The following is a 25,676-nucleotide window of genomic DNA, read 5'->3' as shown; positions in this document are numbered from 1 at the left end:
AGATTAAATTGATGTTTCTTATTGTATTTATAAAATATATATATATGTAATATTCCATAAGTGATGTACAGATACAGTGTAAGGATAACCTTTAGGTGCAGCTCAGGACTGCCACACATTGAGCACACACAGCAGTTAATTTCTGCTGCCTTCATGCAGCAGAGCTTCAGACATCCATCATCCCTTCAGCGGTGCAGACAAAGGAGAGACAGTCAGTGGAGAGTCCTGACAGGGAGGGAAAGATATCGTCTATATCTACCGTCTCTCTGCAGGGGGTGGAGTGTATATCCTCTAACAGGCCTCATCAAGCAGCTCCTCTGTGTTCAGGCTCTAATACTGACACTGTATAGAGGCCTGGCCCCACACGACCCCACAGAGCTGTAAAACACATCCTTCTCCTGTTTGTCCTTGATCAGAATGAACCACAGTGGACTGAAGCCTGCATGTATTCAGCCAACAGCTGACAGTGAGGGGGAGCCGGTGCCAGTCCTCAGTCTGTCAGGCTTCATGCCAGCCTCTCGCCCACAGTCTCGTCTGCAGAGCCAACCCCGTTAGCTCCGACAGCTGTTATCACAATAACTGAGATAAATCGATAACACACAAAACACGCATGCTTAAACAGACGGACTCGCACTTCCATACAATGCCCTGGCACTGTGAAGCACATACACACACTCCACTCACAAACACACACACACACACACACACACACACACACACACACACACACACACACCTCTCCTGAGAGCTGCTACATGGCTCCGGTGATCAGACTTCACCATCAGAGAGATTAACTGAATTCAAAAATGACATGCTGATTGATGAAATACTCAGGTCTCACTGTGAGTACAGTGAAGCACAAACAGAGACATCAGACGCAAATCATAGATAACTGGAGCAGGTTTGATCCACGCACTGAGGGGAGAAGTACTTTGCGTAAGTTGTGAGTATTTTACTGTACATAAAAGTCATGCATTCAAAGATTCTGTTTTAAACTACAGATATATAATGTTGGTGTGTCAACAGATGTCCAGGAATGACAGATATATCAAAAGTGTAACTCAGCTCATTTAGGAAGACTGATGCTGTTACAGAGTTTGTGTCGATCATATAACTTAGGTCAAGAATGTGGCTTACTAAAAAGAATACAGGTGATCCTTATCAAAAATGTTTTTTTCATATTTATGTGAAAACGTGCAGTGCAGAATTGTTACCAGCAGACTGTTAATAAGTAGCAAAAGTAAAAGTACTCATCGTGTCTTTACAGATATTGTATCAGTGGGTGTGCTGAGGACGGTATGTGTTTTAATATACTGAATTCTGCATGTGGAAAGCTGCACCTCAGGCCAGTAAGTGGCAGGAGCGTGGTTACTGTGGCACTATACGATTCACCTGAGCATACAGCTGGTGTGTTTGGACACGCACAACTCAAACATAATGTTAGGTGTAAGTGTTCACTGATGCATCAGCAGGTAAAGAGCATGTTACTGTTGTAGCTGCTGAGGGTGGAGCCCATTTTTAATCACAGTTGGATGGTTATAAAAAAGATTGTATTATATATGCTTATTATCATGCGTGTGTAAAATCCCAATTTTAAGTATTAAAAAAAAGCTTTACAAAAAGTACAACATTTTTAGTGTGAGATAAAAGCAGCACAGAGGCCTGCAGCGATTAAAAAAAACATAAAAGCTATGTCTGGGCGACAAAAACAAATGTCACTATTTTTTGACGAGACACCTCGATATCAATACTGTAACAATACTGTAGTAATGACTGCTGGTACACAATGAGATCAGTAATCAATAATCATCAGTAATGTGTCAGCTATATAATGAGTGAAGGGGTAAAGACAAGTATTGAAATGCATTCATATGCTGTCAGAATAACTGGAAAAATTGATTTCCGGCTGAGAAAATTCATGTGAATGCCCTCTCGAGTAGGAACAACAACTCAATAATCAAAGTCTGAGAAAATGTTGACGCTACTTGCCGAGTTTCATGTGACACTGAACCATGGTGGACAAAGGGTTGATGGGTTGATGGCAGGACACTTTTACCAAAGTCATGTACTGTATAGTCATTGTATTGGTTATTTCACTCTTCCTTGTCACTCAAACAGCTTTCAGTGTGTTGTTTAAACCTCACCCTGCATTACAATACCATCCTACTATACTATTATTTACAGTGTATAATATGATCCTTTCCACAGGAAATTAGAGCTTCTTTCACAATAAGAGCTGAGTTTCTGTTTACTGAGCACAAATGTTTTCAGGCATCCAGAGAAGGAAACTAAAATAACACAGATGTGTATCTTCTTTAGAAGAACTGACTAATAAACACACAATAATCTGAGGTGGAAAGTACCTGAGTACCTTTTAAGGTACTTTACTCCATTAATCAAAGAGTATGGTCTGGACCTGCTCAATTTATCAGTGTCTTGGGATGACTTTTGTTTGTCAGTGACACTATACAAATAGACAAAAAGATATAGACATAAAGACTGATTGATTGATTGTTTGATTGATTATTAAGTTTTCCCAATGGCACACAATAAATGCCACTTCACTGATATCACATGAATATGAAAGAATGACTTTTTTCCTTTCTATACTAAAAGTAAAACATTATGATCATTCAAGTTTAAATGTAGGACTGTAGTAGTATTTCAGCATTGTCATATGATCAGTTTGACTTCAGTAAAGGACATTGATAAAACACCCCCCTCCACCCAGACCCACCTCTTCTTGATGAGGTCCAGGGCGGAGCCGATGAGGCCGTCCTTCATCTTGTAGATCTTGGCTCCGTAGCTGGACAGGTCTGTCCCCTCCAGAAGGAGCGCCGGGCAGCAGCTGGAGGGACGGTCCCAGTTCTCCCTGCTGGGCGGGAAGGGGACCGACCCAGCTGGCTCTAGGCTGCTTCTCCTCCGCCTGCTGTTCCCATCCTCTCCCCACGCAGCAGAGGCTTTCTCCGGGGCGGAGCTGGCCAGGGGCTGCAGGGGTGAGCGTGGAGACGGGCCTGTGCGGATTGGAGATAATGTGCTGGTGATGGAGGGGGAGGAGGAGGTTTTACAGGGAGGTCTCTCTGAGGAGGTGTCACCGCTGCTGCATGTCCTTTCACCTCTGCTCATGTCTCCCACCACCTCCACCGAGTCTTCTTGCTGCTCTCTGTGTCCTCCACTAGCATTCGTCTGAGGGACAGTCCGATCAGGAGGAGGGTTGTTGCTGTCTGATGTTCCTGCTTCCTGTGGCAGCTCAGCCGCAGGTGCTCCAGACAGCACAGAACCAGCTGTGGACTCTTTGCTCTGCTCTCCCTCCTTCTGCCTCATCCTCTTAAACTCCTCAAACGTGGGGATGTGAAGGCGTCCCACAGGAGGTCTGCAGCGCTCCGATGCAGAATCGTCCTGGTTAGCTGTGATGTTGTCAGTGGTGTAGGACGTCTTCACCACTCTGGGGCTGGATGGGGAGCTGCTCACAGCCAGGTTGGGACTGCTGTTCTGGCGCCGGAGCTGCAGGCGCCTCAGAACCTCCTGCTTGATCTCCTCGGGGCTGGTGAGGCGCATCGTGCACAGCTGCCTGGACCCATTCACGTGATGCATACCCTCCCGTTCAATGGGAGCAGCACCTGGGTTCACCTGAGGCCGCAGTGGGAGGGGCCTCAGAGGCTCAACTGATGACCGCGCGCTCTGGAGGCGGAGTTTCTCCCTAAGGCCCTTCCTTGCATCCCATTCGTCGACACCACCTGGAAACAGCAGCTGAGGGAAGAGTGGCAGGTCCTTCCTGGGAAGCCCATGTCTGGGGTAAAAGGCGAGGCTCTCTGGGTTGGGTACCAGCCCGTGAGCCCCCACCACAGCTCCATCAGGAGGCCCGCCACACCAGTTGGTACTGGAGGTGTAGCGTAAAATAAACTCACTGTCCACGCTCCTGTAGGGGGCAGCACTGAACGCACACAAGCCAGGATCTGCCATGTTGCTCCAGTTCAGGTTCTCCATACTCCTGTAAGGCCTGCTGCCGTTACTTCCTGTGTGGCTGCAGGAGCCCAGGGCCGGCCCGTCACCTGACCCCAGTCCCAGAGTCTCCTGCCTGCTGGAGCAGTACCTCAGCCCCAGGTTAGTGAGCAGGGTGCTGCTGTTACACCGAGCCATGAGCGGGTAGGGAGGCCCCTGGAGGCCCGGGTAGTGAGGGATGCCGGGTCTGTGTCGTGGGAAGGAGGACAGGGAGTCGGGGGACAGGGGGAGGTTGGCGATGCAGGGCTCCATGTCAATGACGAGGTCAAGGTGAGAGGCGCAGCCAGCAGGAGAGCCGGCAGAGGCGATGACGGAGGAGGTGGAGGGGTAGTCACATGGTGGAGGAGGCTTTACGTCAGGCATGGCTGAAGGCTGAGAGAGTGGCCCTCAGACATCCAGTCAGCAGGTATGAAGATCTGCAGCCTGCAGACACACAGAGACACAACGTATGAGGATCAGATCAGAGCTTTTGAACCTGATTGAGTTGAGCTGTGAAGTTTGTATACAGTGAATATACTGTAGATTCTGCATTGATTGCAACATATATTCCTTTATTACTGCATGTTACCATCGACCCAGTGAAAAGGTTATGGATGACTTGATGTCCATGCTGATGGATACCACAACCTGCATGATGTTGCCCTGCCCTCAACTTACTCTCCACAGATGTCATATTTGAAGGGGTACAGTGTGAGATTGGATGGAAACTTTCTCGATTCATTTGTGAATCATTTCATGCACCTTTATTTAATGAACAAGCAGAGATGTAGATGTAGTGCTGAAGAATGTTCAGTATATTTCAGACTTGTGATCCTGACCAAAGACATGAACAATTTGGGTTTGTCTGTTGGGTTGGAAGTAGAGCTGCAACAGCTAGTCGAGTAATTCATTAGGAAATTGTTTTGATAATTTGTGAGGAGTTTGTCGATATCAAACAGTGTCTGGGTCCAGCCTCTTAAATGTAAGGATTTTCTTTCTGCTTTCTGTGGTCATTTCTGACAGTAAATGAAGAATGAATGAAAACTTGAAGATGTTACGCTGAGTTCTGGGAAAGGGCATTTAAAAAAAAAAAACTTTACATTTTAAAGACCAAACATTGAACTGATTAATCTTGAAAATGATCAGCAGATTAATCAACAATAAAAATAATCATTAGTTGTATCTCTAGTTAAAAGCTACTTAAAAGTCCAGTTAAAAGTCCAAAAAAACAGTTTCTGCTATCTGAAGCTGAAAAATGTTTCAAAATGACCTTGAAAAAATAATAATGTGATGACAAAATCATATCATGTTGTTATTGTGGTCTTATTAATGTTTCTAAGCTATTTATATACACAAACAGGTCACACCGCATAAACATACATTGTTTTGATGAAGGCTCTCAGTCGTCCAGGTCATGGTAGTTCTAGGTGCTGTATCGTAGGCAACTGGACTCCAGTTTCTTGAAGCCACACATTGTTGTGACATGAAACAATATATATATAATACAAAGGGTAATATTGTGATATTGATTTCAACTAAACCACTTTCCCCCTCTGTTATCTGACTGTTTGAAGCCTGATAGTACAGCTCAGATATGATTTCCATATCACTGAATCCACAGATCAGCCTGTGACCATGTGACAGATCTGTTTTCGGTCCTGGTCTTGGTATTAGTATTAGGATAAGCAGAGCTGTGGACACAGAGACAGCATCTCTAAAGCATGCTTCCTTCAGCACAATAATCACATTCATTTATAGAAATGGCTCCCACAGTCCGCCCCCCTCCGGCTTCGTCTTCTTTCTCTGCAGCAGAATAATAATGGAAGGATTACTGCCCGGCTTGTCAGGCTATTAAAACACGAGATTGAGAGACAGATACAGAGAGACGGACAGTGCAGGAGGAGGAGAGAGAGCGCTGGTGAAAGAGACAAAGATGAGACAGAGAGAGGAAATGAGTTTGACGCTGAGACAAGCTGTGAGCGGAGGGGACAGTAATGAAGATAACGGTTCGGCCCGCTCGGTTCTTTCCTTCACATTAATCACACAGCAGTTGTAGATTAGCCAGAAGCCAAGAGAGCCGGCAACAAGGTACTGGCTGTACTGCCGCTCTCTCTCTCTCTTTCTCTCTCTCTCTCTGTAATGAGTACAAATGTCGACCGTCCAATGCCCATTATCAGTATCTCATACCCTACCCCTAACCCTAACCCTATGTGACAGTCAGCAGCACAGGGTTAGGCCTGTGATTATGACCGTGATTATGAAACCGGGACTCAGGCGGCTCATCCCCCATGCATTAGGTGAATAATGAAATCAAAATCATCTTTGGACTCAAACACTCCCTGACGCCACAGCACGGACAGGACCGCCACGCTTCTCTGCAGCTCCGCAGTAATAGATAAATCTCCATTCTTCACCCTGCTTGGAGGCATCACAGTTAACCAGTAACTCCAACACAACAAGCACGCGGGGCTGATTTGTTGGCTGCTTCTTAAATGACGCTGGAAAACTGAAAGTGAGAACATCAATCTGTTGATCCGAAGGGACTTTACCGCCACTGTTTTCTCTTTTTATAAATGATGTCTTTAAAAAAACACATGTCACATGTCACAAATCACATGAAAAGACCAAAACCAGCTATCAACTCATGTTACTGATGGGTTTTGTCTTCATATCTGAAGCCTAATCTATCTTACTGTGACCCACAAACTGCACTGCTGACAGACTGATACTCATACTGCATGTAGCTATTTACATGGATATTATTTTGTATATTTCTTTATTGTGATTTTGTCCTCTCTTCTTTTTTCAGACATTATTTAACAGTATGTAATGAAATCATTTTGTCTCATTTCTATAGGCTAACATCAGCTTTGCCTAAACAGAAACCTAATGGGCTTAAAGCAAGTACCTTGTTGTGTTGTGTTGTGTTGTGCTGTGTTGTGTTATTAAGATGCAGAATGCAACTGCGATCCCAAGTTCACTTAATTGACTGACTTCCTGCTCAAGGTGACATTCTGCCCTCTGTGTTCAGATTGGGAAAAATGATTAATTAGGGATCATACATATTTCATTATCATTTTTACCTCACAAAAACTAAAACAGTTTAACTTTTTTTTTTCATTAAAAACATTCTAATGGGCAACTGTCACTGGACCGTGGGCCCCACGTTTGGCCTCGCTGGTCTACATGGACTGGTCATATGGGTAAAATCTGTCATTCTGTTTGGATAATTACAAGCCTGTAGTTCATTTTCTTGGATCTTCTTTCGAAAAAAAAAAAAGTATGGATAAAAAAATCAAACAGGATTGTCAGTTTTCGGTTCATACAGTGGATTAAATACCTGACAATGAATCAGTGTATTTCATCAACCTTACGTAAAAACTGTTGAACCAAGCGACGAGTCTGTGATGCCATGCTACAGTGTTTGCCCTGTGAGGCTGCCCCTTTTCCGGCGGTGGTTCAGGTGTTGGTTTGGAGCCAGTGCCTACTCTAGAACTGCTGACATCACAGACTGGGGGCTGAGGTGTCCTGACAAGGACCAACTTAAACCGTCTAGTGTAGCGTGTTCTGACTGACAAAAAAAAAATCTGAACCTTGAGGATCAGTCTTGTCCGGATGCGTTCATGCAAAGTCAGGAGTAACACTTATGTAGAGTCCGCCGTATTTGTTCCTAACAAATCCTAATCCTAATCCAAATCCTAACAATGCTGGGAAACTGGGGACGTATACAGTGAATGATGTCACTGTACCATGGCTCTCAGGCCCATGGAAAACAAAGTGGTTCTTAAAAGGTTCACAGGCTGAACCAGCTTGGAACCAGCACTTGGTTGACTTTGGAGGAGAGGGGGGCACAACGGTGCTACAATACTAACATAAGTATACCAACATGCTCACAGTGACAATATTAACATGCTGATGATATTCAGGTCATGTTAACCATCTTGACTTAGTGTGTTAGCATGTGAGCTAGTTAGCACTAAACACAAAGGACAGCAGAGGCAAAAACCAAATTCAGGAAACATTTAAAAGAAGTCAGAGGTGTTATAACTGATACTGAGGGGGAGCGGCAGGCTGACTGATATTAATGAGCTCATATGAGCAGCCGCCTCATTGAATATATCATCTGTGTGTCCATTATTATCCGTGTGCTGCTGGAGAGAGTGCTCAGTTTATAACCATTACAACACCCTGAGGATATAACTTTTCTCTTTGCTCTCGCTGAAGAAAGTTTTAAAATCTATGATTTTCATTTCGGCGACTTTCGACAAGCACATGGCCTCCACATTCTTTTAACAACACGCACCCATACAGTATGTGTGTGTGCATAGCACTGTTTGGAGAAAAAGAGGCTGGTCTGTAGACTTTGTGTTTAATTATCATGAGTGTGTGTGTGAACAGCAGGCAGCATGCAGCTCAGCAGGCCGGAGCTTCTCTCCCTCTCTGGTTGAATTACTGCCAGTATAAAGGCTCTCCGGAGGTCCGCTCCCTCTCTGCTCCCTCTGTCACGGGAGCTAACTGGGGAATAACTCATCCCGACCAGTGGGACAGTAAATCAGCCACCATGTCCCAGCATGCACAGGGGCTGGTTCCTCCAGATATGATGGCATGAGTGCGTGAAGAAGACAGGAAGTAAATCATTCATGTAATCAGATTCACTGTCAGAGTCGCTGCATTATTAAAAACAAGTGCGTCAACCTCCATCTCGACAAGTCATTGTAGTATCGAGCCCTTACATTTTAAATTATGTGGGCAAAACTGTGCGGACGCACCGTGTTTGCGTACTCCTCGTGATTTAGATGAGACCCTTTTGTTCAAATGATGTGAAATCTTTGTGATACAGAATACGATGACATTTTAGATAAAATAATGCCCTTCCATCTTTATGATAACGGTTTATGTTCCAGTTCCTGTTTCATAATGAAAGTTCCTCCGGCGCAAAAAGCCAGCGCCATACAGAAACTGTTCTCCCAGTTTGGTCTGAATGAGCCTGACCGGGCTGCACAGGGACAGCGTTTCAATAAAGAAACATGAAACACAGGGTCTGACCTCGACCCCGTCCATCACCTTCGGGATGAACTGTGATCAGTGCTGGCCCTCACTAATGCTGCTGTGGCTGAATGGGAGCAGCCAAGAGCAAAACCTGCTGGGAAGTCTGACACCAGAGGAGTGGAGGATGTCATAGTGGCAGATTCATGATCATGGTTCAGCTGTCCACATACTTTTGCCTAGGTATTGTATTCTGTCTGAACAAGTATTCAAAAAATGAGATGGGCAGAGATTATTTCACTTTCAGCAGCATTCTTCAAAACAAGTAGCTGGGGACAGCCTAAAAGACGTCATGTGGCTCCGTACAGCTAGTCTGCAGTAAGTCTCACTTTTCGCTTTGCAGCTACAGTGAAGATTTCAGTTTAAAAAAGGGCGTACATAATGTCTTTGGTACAGAATGTTTCATCGCAATTCATTAAAAAATGTTTAAATACACAAGATTGACTGTGTTCCAGATTAAGAGATTAGACATTAAAGCATCTCACAACAAGAAATCTTCATATTTTCTTTGATGTTTTTGGTAGAGTTTCTGTAGTAATCCAGTATGTGCATGTGTACATGACTGTGTACATGCATGCGTGAGTCAGTGTCTGTTGCTATCGGCTCATCTCCCCTCCTCTCTGACTCGCCAGAGGTTACCTAACAGCAGCGTCATGTTGCAGAGATCAGGTTTGGAAACAAATCCTCCGATTGCAGCCAGCAGTTCCTGCAGCTGCTGGCGGCGTGCTGTCACATCTTCTAAACTTACCCCATTTTAATCAAGCTTCTGCGCCGCTCCTCTCCTCCTGCAGGTCATTGGCTCAGATCCCAAAGCGGCTGGCTTCTTCTCCTCAGTCTCCTCTCAGGACGGAAACCTGTGCCGGAGTTTCCACCGAGCCAGACAGACGAGGCCCTGGGCTACGAGTAAAGAGAGAGAGAAAGGAGGAAAAAGCAGATCAATCATTGAGTTTTCTAAACATAACAACAAACCGGTGGGATGCTCTGCCAGGAGCTGCTGCTCTTCACCCCGCTGAACTACAGACAGGAGCCTCACGTGTATTCTGATACTGTAAAACAAACCATGTCCTATTTTCACAGATTGAATTAGATGTTGAGTCAATTACATAATTAGTGCTTCTCTGTCAGGAGGCAGAAGCAGATTACACACATCGCACCAACAGCCTGTGTATAGTACGTGTGTGTGTGTGTGTGTGTGTGTGTGTGTGTGTGTGTGTGTGTGTGTGTGTGTGTGTGTGTGTGTGTGTGTGGATCAGTCAGCGGTTCAACAGCCTGCTGCTGATAATTCTCTGTCATACATACAATAACACACATTTCCTTCATATAATCATTCTGATTCATTTACAGATATTGTGAGTGAGGGAAGAAACCGCTGGTGCTGCCCAGAGACCACAGAGGAGACGGAGACACTCTGAAGCTACAGTATATATCATTCACACTAATGAAAACATAAAACATGACTTAGACATATGTCTTTGTCAAATGGATGATGAAATTGAATAAAATCCATCTGGTGCAATGTGTGCATTGTGCTTTGCTGGTGTCAAATAAATGCATTGATTTATCTGTATCTGACACAGTAATCAATATATATATCAGTATGATTTGTCCCTCTTCAGCAACAAATAAATCCAACACAATAAAAAGCAGCAGCAGTGAAACACACTCAAGCAGAGTTCAAGGAATAAATGACAGTTTCCTGTAAACAGACTGACATCAACACATTAAAGCTCAAAGTCGCATTACATTTCAAAATGGAAATATGTCATTTTACACAACAAAGAATAAAAGTAGAGCGATAAATGACACAAATTCCAAACATAACTGCTCAGCAGACTGAACATAATGTAGGCCAACAACAAAAGAGGCTCTGAGCACCAGAGGAACGACTCAGCCTGCAGGACCGTGAATCCTCGTTAAAACAAAGAGAATGACCCCCACCTCAAACGCCGCCGCGTCCACCACCTCACATCTTCAGCCACACGATGACAAACCAAATGTTGCCATTCAGAGCTCAGGTCACATGTTCTTTGACGTTAACACCCCCTCTCCCTCCCTCCCTCCCTCCCCCTACGGGATGCTGGGATGCAGAGTGCTGTGGCTGCACCATCTGAAACTTTGACAAGTGGCTGTCACTTAGAACTGAGCCCCCTCCATCCCAGGAGTGCTGGTGACTGACAGGACTTCTGGAGGATCCTCCTTTTTCCCATGCAGCCTGCTGCTCCTCCGCTGCACAAACAATGCCTCTGACTTCATTCACTTTCTGCAGATTTCAAACAGATTTTCAGCCTCTGAAATATTATTCAGAATCTTCAGCTGCTCTGCGTTCACTGGGAGAATAACCCCGCTCTGACAATCCCACTGAAACTGATAGGCTTTTCTCACAGGGAATGAGAAATTCGCTATCGGCGCTGACTGAAGAGGCCGACTTATTTATTTCATTTTCTCTCTTTTTATCCGGCGAGCTTTAAAATCACTGAGCCGATCCCCTGCAGCCGTTCTGGCCCGTTTCATTCATCCCCTCCTGATGGCCGCTTCACAACCTCCTAAACTATGCACAAGTGTTTCTTAGCCTAGGACACTGTGCACGCTGTCTTATAACTCATCTCAGTGTGTGTGTTTGTGAGTGTGTGTGCGTGCGTGTGTGTGTGTGTGTGTGTGTGTGTGTGTGTGTGTGTGTGTGTGTGTGTGTGTGTGTGTGTGTGTAGTCTGAATGTCTTTCAGATCCTCTGTAGTTTTACAGCAGAAGAGGTGATAATAATGTGCTCTGCAGTTTCTGACACCTTCAGTGTTCCCTACAGACATGCAGGCTCATGCCGCCGTCTGCCTGCTCCAGCTGTGGTGTGTGCGTGTGTGTGTGTGTGTAAGAGAGAGAGAAAAAAAGCTATCTTAGTATGTGTTGTGCCTGAAAAAGTCATCACTTTTTCATCTTTACAATGTATCATTTCATACTGTGCTTCCATAAAGCAGATAAATAAACAGTGAACATATTCTGTTCTTTGTCACCACAATCATCCACAAACATCCTGATCCACGAGTTCGAACAGCGGTCAAAATCTAAGGAATCCAGCAGTGAGAGACATAAGAAAAAGAATACTGTAGATGTTACTCTAAGTGTTCTCATGAGATATGCAGCATCCAAATAACTTGCCCTTTCTCACTGTATTTATGTCTTAATAATAAAAACTTAAACATTCAGTTCAAACTGCATATTTATTTAAATTCTGATGGACTGCTGCATTCATGTGCAGTAACAAGAATTGTAAAAATGAGTTCCCTTTGATTCTACCGCACCATAAACACAGTTCAGACCTCCACAAACAAACAATGACATGCAGCAAACTATACATAAATGAATAATATTAGCAGTTAGCATTTCGCCGGCTCATTCGTCTAAATGTCTGAGTGTATTAGTCTTTTTATTGGTTTTCAGTTAAATGTCTGAAATCAGGCGTGTGGTAACCACAAGCTGAAGATATTCACACGTTTTCTTCTACGATATCTAAAATACAACATTTAATGTCCTACAGTTGAATTAAAAAGCTCTTACATGTTTTGCTAACAATTGTCTAATTGAGACTATGGAGGTTGTTGTGGACATTGACGATTTTAAAATGCAGTGTCCATGTCTTTAATAGTACTTAGTGTGAAATAGCCATCTGATGAAAGAAGAGAGCCGTGGATCTTTTAAAACTGTGTTTCCTGTGTTCTGTGATTATATATTTTATTTTGAATGTGTATCATTAGACCTTGTTCCCCAGTGGTCTAAGTGATGAACTTCTTCTCCCATTTTTTCCCCACAAATAATTCTTCATCATGTGGTCATCTCGTTATTTTTTGACATCATCAGCCTTCATAGCCTAGATTTATATACATACTGGCTTTAGAAGACTGTCTAGATGTCTGATGACGATACGTGGGAGTCTGAGCGCTTTCATTCAGTGACAGGAATTAATTGATCCAGGTTTGTCTAAGTGAGTGATGTCTGTCTGCAATGTGACATGATTGGTCCACGTGGGTCTACAAACCTATTCAAGATGTTCTCTTCCAGTTTTTTGTAAGATAACCTGACGAAGGTCTGAGTACTTTTTGATTTTGTCGGTTGTTGGTTTTCTCCTACGCACCTGTCGAACCGCAGGTGTGTAAGAGCTGCACTCTGTCAAACTGTGTTTTGTTTGGAAGCCCAGACTCTTTCTTTCTGGTGACAGTTTCAGTTTTAAAGTCCAAATATATGACGTGACCCACCCTTGTTCATAACAGAAAACAAATGAATTAACAACCAGAACTCTGCACGTGTCTGCAGTCTGTAAAGGACTCAGCATAAGAGGAGTGACGTGACAATATTCGAACACCTTTAAAAACCAGCGTGGCATGAAGTTCATCTCCAGCTGATGTGAGCTGGCGCTCAGCAGGTGTCTGAATGTGAAGCTCTGTGCTGCCAGTGAGCGAGAGGAGGGCTAACATAAGCACAGCTGGACAGCACAGCAGGAGAGTGACAGAAGATCACTGGGAGGCTATAGAGGATACCCCGTCCACACCGCCAGACACCCCGTCCACACCGCCAGACACCCCGTCCACACCGCCAGACACGCCGTCCACACCGCCAGACACGCCGTCCACACCGCCAGACACACCGTCCACACCGCCAGACACCCCGTCCACACCGCCAGACACCCCGTCCACACCGCCAGACACGCCGTCCACACCGCCAGACACGCCGTCCACACCGCCAGACACGCCAGACACACCGCCAGACACGCCGTCCACACCGCCAGACACCCCGTCCACACCGCCAGACACGCCGTCCACACCGCCAGACACACCGCCAGACACCCCGTCCACACCGCCAGACACGCCAGACACGCCAGACACACCGTCCACACCGCCAGACACACCGTCCACACCGCCAGACACACCGTCCACACCGCCAGACACGCCAGACACACCGTCCACACCGCCAGACACCCCGTCCACACCGTCAGACACCCCGTCCACACCGCCAGACACCCCGTCCACACCGCCAGACACGCCAGACACACCGTCCACACCGCCAGACACACCGTTCACACCGTCAGACACGTGAAGGACATCAACGATCCACCAGTGGCCCTAACGACTCTGAATAAGAGTCTCCTGACAGACACCGATAGCTTCTGAACAGAAAACCTGAAGACGAACACCAGCAACTGACCGCCAGCACGCAGACGACTCATTTCTCTTTTCAACAGTGCCGTACTATACACTGTGACCGAGGGAGCAGAGGGTGAACATGCATGGTGAGGCAGTCAGGCGAGGAGCCGAGGTCATGAAGTCATCATCAACATGAAATGCAAAATATACACTATCCTATCGCTGTCTAAATTTAAATCTCCAGCCTTCTATTTGCATCCCATTTAGCTAATACTGTGACTCATCCACACCTAAACGGTTCATGCCAGTTTGAGGGAAACTCTCTCCAACATCCGTGTTTGGCTGTCAAACATTGATCCCTGGTAAGCTGGAGAGATGGGTTTTTTTTCTGCTCCTTCAAAAAATGTCAGCTTGAATTCAGTCGGCAGAAATGCACCACAGAGGCTTCACCCAACGCTTCTGCTGCACAATCCCCTCTGTCACTGTCTGTATGGATGTTCAGCCGTTTGCAACTGACAGGAGTTTTGGCACAATGTTGCTAAAGTCACTGAAAGCAGCAGAGGATTTAGGCATATTTTGGCAAACTAATAACTGTTTGGTACTTGCCGAGTGGGCTTACGGATGAGGAGAAGTGGATCATAATGCAGGAAGAGCTGACTGAGTATGAAAGTGAGTGTGTGAACTTAAGTTCTGGAGCAATTTTCAAAACTGTAGTTAGAAAATGGCTTAGTGGAGGGAATAAAAGCGACATAAAAACCAGAGGATAAAAAAAGTCCCCACAGTCATCGGGAAAAAAGGCAAAAACTACAAACTGTTTCCCTTTAAGCCAAGCTGTGTTTGCCGAACTTGTGAACGTGATATATGTGACAATAAACACAACATCTGTGGAGTGAAACCCTCTTGTGATGGACACTGCATGTCAAATATATTCAAATGCACTAAAATGCTTTAGTGGCTAACCTGATAAAACACTCAGTACTGATGACGATTAAACCGAACAGGCGTCATCCTCATCTCACATACTTATCAGAGGCGTCCTGCCGTGTTGAATATATAACGGTCCTGAGCGATGGTTTACCTCTCAGTGTGTCAGCACATTCAGCAGTTTGCCTCTTTATCCCCATGAAAGCTCCAGCCCTGCCAGCTCCTTGTGGGCTCGCCATCACTCTATTGATTGAGATGCTTATCTGCAGCAGCGTCTCACATAAGGAGACCTGACCACCTAATCATTAAAGATTCCTGCACACTGGCAGGATTCATCACGAGAGGGAAGCTCTCCACTGAGACGTGCAGCACAGATAATACTATCCCATAATACTATATAATAATTAATGTTGTTTTCAGATTAAATTGTTGTCATCATTGTAGTAAGTAATTAACAGTTAGTCAGTTAGAAACTTCATTGTTGGCATTCAGTTGTTTAAGTCCTGTATCAGGCAAAAGGTTTATCATGATTAAATACAGCTGTCTAAAATACTTAATGGACTAATTAAATTACTATCCAAGTGACCCGGAAAAAAAAAAAATACTTTCAAGACGTCATTTTAAGCTCTGGAAGAATTAGAAAATGTTCAGTGATGACAATAATTCAGTTCCAGCCTTATTAGCACAATAATTTAACCAGCTGAATCACTTTACATCTGAGAGTGGTCAGACTTCAGTGCTGACACACACACACACACACACACACACACACACACACACACACACACACACACACACACACACACACACACACACACACACACACACACACACACTCATTCAGTCAGTCAGTCAGTGAGGAGAGGCAGGTAATAAGAAACTAGTATCCTAATGAAGTGAAGTGGCACTCCATCTCCTGTCAGGAGGAGGATGGAGGCAGCAGAGGGGGAGGGGTCAGAGGCTGTGTGTTAACTGCTACTTGAAGGATTGGTTTACCAAACTGCTGAGATGCAAATTAGGGAGGTGAAGAGGGAGCAGGATGAGGACTGAAAAAGCAGATGTATGGGATAGGTATAGCCCCTTGATTGCAGCTGTGGGATCATAATGCAGTGCAGTGTGGCTCATTCTGTATATTTCCATCCCAACCTGACTGAGAGTTGTAACCAAGCCCGACCTGAACCCGACAGGCATGCTGTGCTTTTTACTTCCGAATGTATAAACTGTATACTTACTGTTGACTGTTTTGGTTTTATCAGCCAATTATGATTAACGCAATGAGTGATTTGCAAAATGTGCTGCTTTGGCTGTGATGCAGCATGTAATCTGCAAAGTAACTAGTAACTGAAGTTACAAATAGTACTGTGATAATGTAGTGGAGTAAAGTGTATGATATTTGCATCCAAATGTAGCAGAGTAGAAAGATGCGGTTAATCTAAATTATTAGTCTGTTTAACTTGGTAACTTTGAGGAAAACGATTCCTCATAATTTCTTTTTATGTAGGATCACTGTCAGATTTTACGTGTGTGGATACCGACTGGTGGATCATTCCTTATCCTACATTTTATTGAATGTACCTCTATCTGTAATCTAATTATACATCTGTTCTGAAACATTACCACAGAAGTGACCTTCTTTTGTATCCTGATGACATAATCCTGTTACATGCATTCTGTTACTCCCCAAGTGTGACTGTGGGTAATGGTAATAATAGGTGTTATATCTGGAATTATATCTGTGGCTCAGCTGTGTCGATCCTTTGTGAAACTGCCCACCGACAGTGTAACAGGACTGAGATGTTAAATGGTCTAAGTGCCCTTTTAATATATGCCTTACATGGGGACGTCGATAGAACGCTGTAAGTTGATTCAGTCTGTATCAGTAAATGTTTGTGGTGCTCATGAGCAGCCAAACATGTTTTCCCCACTTTGGGAGCAACCAAAAATGAACACATCATGTGTGTGGACAGTAACTGTAACACACGAGAAACTGGGTGATCTGAATTAGGAAAAAAATACAAAATAAATAAAAACAACAAAAAAAAACAGCTTCCAGTTTCTCTCATTCCTGCACACAGAAGCTGAAGAGTTTCTTCAAAGGCAACACCCCACATTTCCATTTTCTGCTCTCAGACACATTCCCTCATGTACACACAGACACCTGCACCCCCCTCACTGTTCCCATCAGCCTGAGAAATGTGGGTTAATGAGGCACCACCCGGGGGCACTGTCAGCAGCACCTCCACCACCAGGCTCATCATGAGAGTGGGCGTGGGCCTGAGAGACACTGAGCAGGGCTACATCAAAGGTGGGAGTGTGGAGTAGAGTGGGTAATTAGGCAGAATGGCTGTGGTGTGTGTGTACGAACTAACAGTCTCTGGGGAGCTGAGCGGAGTTGTACAGTAGAGACGGTTTACTGTAGACTCTGAGAGCGGCGCTCTGCAGGAATCTGGTTATTTTGAGCCGCGGGGTTACTTTCAAAACCCAGCCATTGTTACTGCAGACTATGAGTATAGTCGCAGGGAGCTGCATTAAAAAACAGAACCACAGAGGGCACTTCTACAGCCTGCTTGAAGGTGCCGTGAGGAGTGTTTTACCTCTAACAGCACTGCAGAGAAATGTCTTTAAGAGCTGGCCCCCATGCAGCCAACATCCTGCTGTTCATTCAAAAGCGATTCTGCTGATTGACTGTAATGCACCAACACATGCAGAAATCCTAGGCTGTACAAAACATGGACTCTGCATGAAACATGGTTTCTTTGTGAGGCACAGTGTGGCGCCTTCAGCCGACGCCATATTGGCACCGCCCGACTCCTTCTAACTCCTGACTCGTAAGGCAACAATGGGCAGAGAGCCACTCAAAATGGCCACGTCATTAGAGCTGTTGTAAGTGTTAAAACATGGAGGTCCGACCAATCTGACGTTTCTGCTGTGCTTATTTGGTGTTCCGTGTCGGTCTGACGGCGTCCTTGATATCTACACAACAGTCTCAGACTAACTGCTGGTTTGGTTCAATTCAAGCTGTCATTTTCTTTAACAGTTCATTTAGGTATTCCACTTGAAGTTGGTGAAGGCGTTGTCATCAGTGACATGTGAAAGCATCAAACATGCACTTTAGATGAATGACATTTATACACTTTGAAATAACATCACGAAATTGACAGTTAAATTGTACTTAAGCTTGTGGGCGATGAAGGGTTTTCTACAAACATTGTGATTCTATAAAGACCAAAACCGATGTTTGGTCCAGGCTGTCAACATGTTTATCTCCAATTAAAGCTCCAGTGGTCTAATGGCGCTTTTCAATACAAATGTGCTGGTTCTGCTCGACTTGGCTTGACTCAACGTGTCAGCGCGGATCGTCAGGGATTTGAATAATCACTGCAACAGGGCGACCTGCTTGAAGGGCGTGTCTGGAAACGACGACGCGCTTGTCTTGAGGACAGTTCCTGGGTGGAAATGCATCGACGAAGGCAGTGATGCAGAATGCCAGCTGGTAACCATGGGTGTTAACACCACAATGCATTTTGGTGACAGAGACAGAGCGTAAACCGAAAGTCTCCACAGGGCACCTTCAACCACCTCCACAGGTCTCTGGAACAGATACAGCAGCCGAGCTGGCAGCTCCAGGAGTGCTCATGTGGAACCTCTATAGTCACTGTGATCCTGAGGTAAAGAACAGGCACGATGACTATGTGTGTTGCCTCAGAAGCTACATTTATTTATCAAAAAATGACAGTGGATTAAACATGAGTCAAATGCACAACAAAAAACAATAACAAGAATAAGTTCACGGAGTGTGACTAAAGATCACCTACAAAACAAGCTGCACCGGTGTGGCCCTCTCCCTCTGTGGTTCCAGGTCATGTGGGTCTCATTCATTTTTCATGTGTTGGGAGGTGGAAATACTGCAGATGAATAATACAGAGAGTGGATGACCGGAGAGCAAACACCTCGCTACTTTTGCACAAGCAGATCCTCACACGTTCAGAGAGGACAAAAGAGACTTCTCCAGCACCCAGAGACGGTTCAGAGGATCAGTCCATGAGCGCAGCACCATGTGACAGGAAGACTTGGAATAAAGATAAGGAGCTCTGGAAAGACTGCAGCTCTGAAGTGGTTCTGACATTACGATTGCTCTGGTTTATTGTATTATTCATTCATATCGCTGGATTTCCTGTTTGTTGTTTGACCCATAACTCTTCTCTCCTACAAGACGAGCCAGGACGGGACTGTAAACTGAGGACACCGTTTAATGCCACGCTTTAGTATTTTCAAGTCTTGACAATGTCCAAAAGCCTTGGTTATATCTTCCTTGACCATTCCAGATATTCTGTAGCTCAAAGGGTCATTTTCTTAATTCAACACAGTGTTTTATTCAGGCAGTGTTGTTGTGGAGTCAACGTGTTTGAGACGTTTGTCACCAAACCAAAACATTTCGGAATAAAAAATGTTTATTACTTATGTACTACATGGAACTTTTAGCTGGTTATGAAACAGTAAGATGATGCAGCTTTAGACCACCAGCCAGTAGATATATAAATGTAAATACAGGTATTTCATGTAAATATTTAGAGTTATTTTCAATATGTATCAATGGATGGGATTCCACCTTATCCGGGCTGGAAAAAAAAAACGTTTTCTGAAAACATTCTGTTGGCATCGCAGTTCCTCAATCTGTCTTCATTTTAAAGCAACAGCAGTTAGTTTGAAAGTTTTTTGGGGAATTTCCAAACACGGCAAGTCACGCTGGACGTCCCTGATTAGTCTAAAGCAGCCAAGTCTGACCTCGAGTCAGTGCAAATAAAGAGTGGCCAGCACGACACCCGGTCTCTTGAAATGTAGCGCGGTGCTACAAGAATGCATTGCACGGCTGCTTACATAGACAATGAATGGGAAGCAGATCCTGTGAACACAAACACACGCACGCACGCACGCACACACACACACACACATACACACACTCACACCTGTGGTCAATACTAGACACAATCGACATTTGCATGTCTGCAGCTCATGTTTAATTGATGAAGCAGCAAGCCATGTAATTACCCAGTGATCACAGAGGAAAACAAGCCTTGATAAAAATAGACATAATCTCAATAACTGTGTGTGTGTGTGTTTCTGTCACCCAATCAGAAGAGTGGATTTCTGTCATGCCACAGCCAGCCCCTCATATCGACTGATGCAGTTATAGATCTCACTCAGCATCAGTACCATCATCTACACAGAGCTCACCTTTACAGCCACAGGTAGACACACACAAACACACACACACACACACACACACACACACAGGCTACATATCTTGATTACAATCCCACGTGACAGTTTCAAGTTGTGATCTCTGATGGATCTATTCCTCTGAGGAGGACAAAATGAGGCGCTCCTATCGTCACGTCTCATCTGAGCTACATGATAAAAGAACCAATGAGAGTCTGATCTGAGAACAAAGACAGACAGAGAGGGAGACAAACAGAGGGAGACAGATATAAGGAGTAAAGCCTACAGTTAGCTTTGTGCAGCCTGCTGCTGACATTTAAGTGATGCAGAGGAATAAGGACTGTTCTCAGGATGAGGCCACTCGCCCGAGGCTCTGTGCTCTGATACACCGTCTCAAAACAAAAGAACATCCTCCATATTTTTTCATAAAGGTTTCATAACAGGCTCAGGTCCACACAGACTGAGCCATTAAAACTGAGATACACAGTTACTGTAGGTGTCTATATTCTATTTCTGACATCCGTCATTCATTCATCATCTCCTCAGCTGCTGACATTTGAATTCAGGCAGTTGTTTGAAGTGGAGGGGGAGCTGGAAGCAGTCTTTCAAACACTATGAAAATCTGCTTTTCTCCGTGTCGGCAGGGTGCAGGACTCAGAATACTCACAAGCCTGAGCTCGTGTTTATGATTATGAGGCTTCATAAACTGTGACGTACTTCAAATTAGGACCAGAATTCATCCAAACTTGACCCAGAATGTGAAAGTGAACTGATTTAAAGTGATGAATGTTTAATCAGCTTTCTACTAAACCTAAACCCTCACTTTGAGTACGCACACAGAATATTACACTCCATAATTTAATGTTTGGGGTTTTTTTTTTTTTGGAGGCACAGTTGACTTCTTCAGTTTTTTTACGTAACAGACTTGCAGCGGCCGTGTGATGTGTGCTGATGAGAGTTCATCAAATCCATCCGAGCTGTAGAGGTGCTCCGGCTGTCAGTCAGCTCACCTTGTCAGCGCATAAAATGAACAGTACTTAACCTTCTGGAGGCCTGGACGCCTAAAATAACTCTGCATCGTGCCTACGAGGAGACGCCTCCCCACTGCTTCTTTGTTGAAATAAACATTATTTCCACTGTGAGACTTCCTGTTGGAAACGGATTTGTGATTAAGCTGGATAGCATAAAGACTGTAAAAAGTTATTTTAAATTATGTAGATGCCTATGTGGCACAGTCATTGTTGATTAATTTGCCTTTTTATTTTCAAGGTTCGTTGATTAATTAAGTTTATGCAATGTCAGAAAATTGTGAACAATGCTCATCATAATTTCTCAGAGCTCAAAGTGACATCTCCAAAACTGCTTCTTTTGTCCAACAAACAGCACAAAACCAAAGATTCTTCATTCACTGTCATGGGTGGCGAGGAAAATCAACTTTGCAACAAACCTTTGCCTGAAACATTATTGACACAATTAATAGTGAGAGATTCATTTTCTTTTAGTCAACGAACCAGCAGTTGCAGCTTCCTTTTGCATTTGTGCACATGTTATCGGAGGATGTCTCACTGTATTTCTGAAAGATAATGTGAATAATATTTAAAGCTGTTTTGTTAACTTCAAAAAGTAACTTCAAACTCTGATGTGTTTTAGTCATTTTAAGGAATTACATTTTCTTCTCTTCACAAAAATAATGTGACTGTGAAGTGTGAAATGTTTGGCTCCAGGAAAACACAGTGTGTTTGCTACTGTATATCTCGCTCTAATTACTTCACAGGGCCAATGTTTGTGCTTAGTGCCTGTGTAAATGAACACGCACACACACACACACATACACAGTCGCGCGCACACTCGCCCCAAGGGTGTTATGTGTGTCTGTTGTCGTTTCTGCAGGGGATCATAATGACATCAGCAACAGCAACACCTCCACCAACAAAACATCAACAGGCTGCTCACATTCATATCCATATGCTCTCTCTCACACACACACACACAGACACACACACACACACACACACACACACATACAGGCACGATGTCTGACCTCATTCCTACAATCTGTCTCCTGGGAGAAAAAGGACGAGGAAGATGAGGAGGAGAGGAAAAAACAATCTGAGGTGAAATGAGGGGAGGACATGCAGGAACGATTTAAGTCGAGGAGGTGAGAGGGAGAGAAAGAGGAAGACATGATAACAGACAGAAGAGAGGGAGGAGAGTCTCGGGTGACTGGGGAGAGGTAGAAGTAGAGAAAGAGATAGATGGATGGATGGATGGATGGATGGATGGATGGATAGGTAGAGGTAACATCGCGGCCCCAGGAGTGGCATTAATAAACAAAAGGGGGGTAATAAGGCAGCAGAGGATTTGCTGGGCAGCAGATGGCTCCGTGACTCACTCCATCACCAGGAATGAGGGGAGACAGGGAGATAAGAGAGGGTGAGGGCTGGCGCAGAGAAAAGAATAATAGAAACTGATGATGGAAAGAAAAGCGAGAAATCATTAATGTATCATCTGCCTCTCATTAACCAGCCCATCTATCAAGAACAGAATACATGGATTGTGTTGTGTATACTCAGTAGATCCCGGGCCGCGGTGAAGAAAAGAGGAAACATGTATCATTTATGCCTTTCTGTCAGCCTCTACTGACTGTAGGCTCACTTGGAAGTCAGTACTTGGAAACGGGACTGTCCTCGGCAGAGGAACACACCACTGACTCTTCATTCAAACAGGCCAGAATATTTATGTGCGCTCTGAAACATCACTCTGTACAGCGTGGAGTGATGCTGCCGACAGGGACTTTATGGCGCATTCAAGTGCACCTCGTAAACTCAGAAATCCATACTCAAACAGCCATGAAGGTTGTTTAAGACGGGGACGTTCTGTTGTTTGTTTTTACCTCTTCGTTTCCTTTTCGTTGAAACAGATTCCGAAGAGAGCGCTCTATTGACAAACAACCTGCCTTCTAAAAAGAACGATAAGAACATTCTGGCTGGCGTCACACTTTCGAACAGTGACAACTTTTTAATTCATTTTCTGTAGAGACTACTATTACTGTTAGCTACTGTTACTTTTAATTTCTCGCTTATTCACGTCAGCATTTTAAAGAACGAGATGCTAAAAATCATATATATCATAATATCTAACTCACTTCTGAGCATTTTAAATAAAAAATGACATCCTTAGGTCACATCTACCCAATACACGCTTGGGACAGTAAAGTGTATTCTTTGTCAGTGGATTTTTTTTCATCTACCAGTCCTCTAGCCTCCCCACTGAGACCCCCCGCCCCCTAAATATAAATCCCCATTCAGCCCCTGGGCTCTGGACACCAAAGAGATCTATGTGAACAGAGAAGAAATACCCACACAGTGACAGAGCTCCCTTCAGCCTTCATTTGCAAAGCCCATACAGAGCTGGTACAAAGGACCTTCATTTTATAATTTGACTTTACGATTGATTTTCAAAATAAGATGCCCCACTTTCACAGAATAAGAACCGACAAGATAAGACAGCATGTGAGTCCACCCGCACATTCAAAGAAAAACATTTAATACGTGGTCACTGAGAAAAGAATCTATGACTGTATGAAATAAAAACCATCACAGTGTTTTAAATTCAGCCACATGTTGTGGTTGCAGCCTGCCTCCTCTCCCTGGATCAATGCTGACCCTTGACCTTGCTGAAGGCTGTCGGTGTTTTCAAAAAGCCTTTCTTGTCAGCTCATTGTCAGCTTTAACAGGGATCCATCAGAGATGCATCATGGCCCGCTTATTGACCGGCCGACCAGCTCCTGCAGACGCCTAGAAGGATCCGTATCTGCTGAGGGCCTCCTGAATGTCATCGCATGACTCACATTGAGAGGGAGAGGAGGAGGAAGAGGAGAGGGGAGGAGAGGAGAGTCACAGAGGGGAGAGGAAAGCAGGAAGAGCCCCCTATGCTTTCTCTTCCAGAAGCCAAGGACATGCCTGTAATTGGCTTAGACTGTATGTGAGGAGAGGAGAGGAGAGGAGAGGAGAGGAGAGGAGAGGAGAGGAGAGGAGATTTCAGATGAGAGTAAAAGAGTGAGGGAAAGGGGAGTGGGGAGAGCCGGGAATGAAGGAGAAGGGATTGGAGTGATGAAAGGGTGGAGCTGGAGGGATGTGATGATAAGCAGCATGTAGGGGGTGAAGAGGAGGGATTGTGGCAGGGTGAGCAGGAGGTGGGGTTGAGGAGGGTGATTACCGATGGACCGAAAGCACAGTTCATGGAGAGCTGATTGAATAAACTCTGCGATGCATGTGTGCATTTACATTATGACGCAAGTGTAACATACAACACCGTCTAACTGTGCTCAGTGACTAAGATGTTACATTCATATGGGACAGTGCTGCATCTCACAACTCCAGAGCCAAAGGTTATCGGTTCAGTGGCAGATAAAGTAGTACTAATGTACTGTGATGTGCAGTGATGTACTGTGATGCACTGTGATGTACAGTGATGTACTGTGATGTGCAGTGATGTACTGTGATGTGCAGTGATGTGCAGTGATGTACTGTGATGTGCAGTGATGTGCAGTGATGTACAGTGATGTGCAGTGATGTGCAGTGATGTACTGTGATGTGCAGTGATGTACAGTGATGTGCAGTGATGTACAGTGATGTGCAGTGATGTGCAGTGATGTACAGTGATGTGCAGTGATGTACTGTGATGTGCAGTGATGTGCAGTGATGTGCAGTGATGTGCAGTGATGTGCAGTGATGTGCAGTGATGTGCAGTGATGTGCAGTGAAGTACTGTGATGTGCAGTGATGTGCAGTGACGTGCAGTGACGTACAGTGACGTGCAGTGATGTACTGTGATGCACTGTGATGTGCAGTGATGTACAGTGATGTGCAGTGATGTACTGTGATGTGCAGTGATGTGCAGTGATGTACAGTGATGTGCAGTGATGTACTGTGATGTGCAGTGATGTGCAGTGATGTACTGTGATGTGCAGTGATGTACAGTGATGTGCAGTGATGTACTGTGATGTGCAGTGATGTACAGTGATGTGCAGTGATGTGCAGTGATGTACTGTGATGTGCAGTGATGTACAGTGATGTGCAGTGATGTACTGTGATGTGCAGTGATGTACAGTGATGTGCAGTGATGTACAGTGATGTGCAGTGATGTACAGTGATGTGCAGTGATGTGCAGTGATGTACAGTGATGTGCAGTGATGTGCAGTGATGTGCAGTGATGTACAGTGACGTGCAGTGACGTGCAGTGACGTGCAGTGACGTGCAGTGATGTACTGTGATGTGCAGTGATGTGCAGTGATGTGCAGTGATGTACAGTGATGTGCAGTGATGTACAGTGATGTGCAGTGATGTGCAGTGATGTGCAGTGATGTACTGTGATGTG

General features: G+C 44.7%; 1 protein-coding gene across 4 annotated transcripts in view; it reads right to left on the bottom strand.

Annotated features, from left to right (window-relative positions):
* si:dkey-91i10.2 (uncharacterized protein LOC555224 homolog) overlaps positions 1 to 25,676 on the bottom strand; it is a 64,833-nt gene that overhangs the window by 14,868 nt on the left and 24,289 nt on the right. For all 4 annotated transcript variants that reach the window (XM_037110027.1, XM_037110029.1, XM_037110028.1 and 1 more), the window contains 2 exons: positions 9,776 to 9,924; positions 2,738 to 4,425 (listed from right to left, as the gene is read on the bottom strand). In XM_037110027.1, the coding sequence (XP_036965922.1) occupies positions 2,738 to 4,365 (1,628 nt within the window). In that variant the 5' untranslated portion in view covers positions 4,366 to 4,425; positions 9,776 to 9,924. The remainder of the gene's footprint in view (positions 1 to 2,737; positions 4,426 to 9,775; positions 9,925 to 25,676) is intronic.

The sequence above is a fragment of the Acanthopagrus latus genome, chromosome 9 (genome assembly GCF_904848185.1).
Source record: "Acanthopagrus latus isolate v.2019 chromosome 9, fAcaLat1.1, whole genome shotgun sequence".
Lineage (NCBI taxonomy): Eukaryota > Metazoa > Chordata > Actinopteri > Spariformes > Sparidae > Acanthopagrus > Acanthopagrus latus.
The sequence above is the reverse complement of the archived record's forward strand: the minus strand, read 5'-3'. Positions and strand labels throughout refer to the sequence as shown.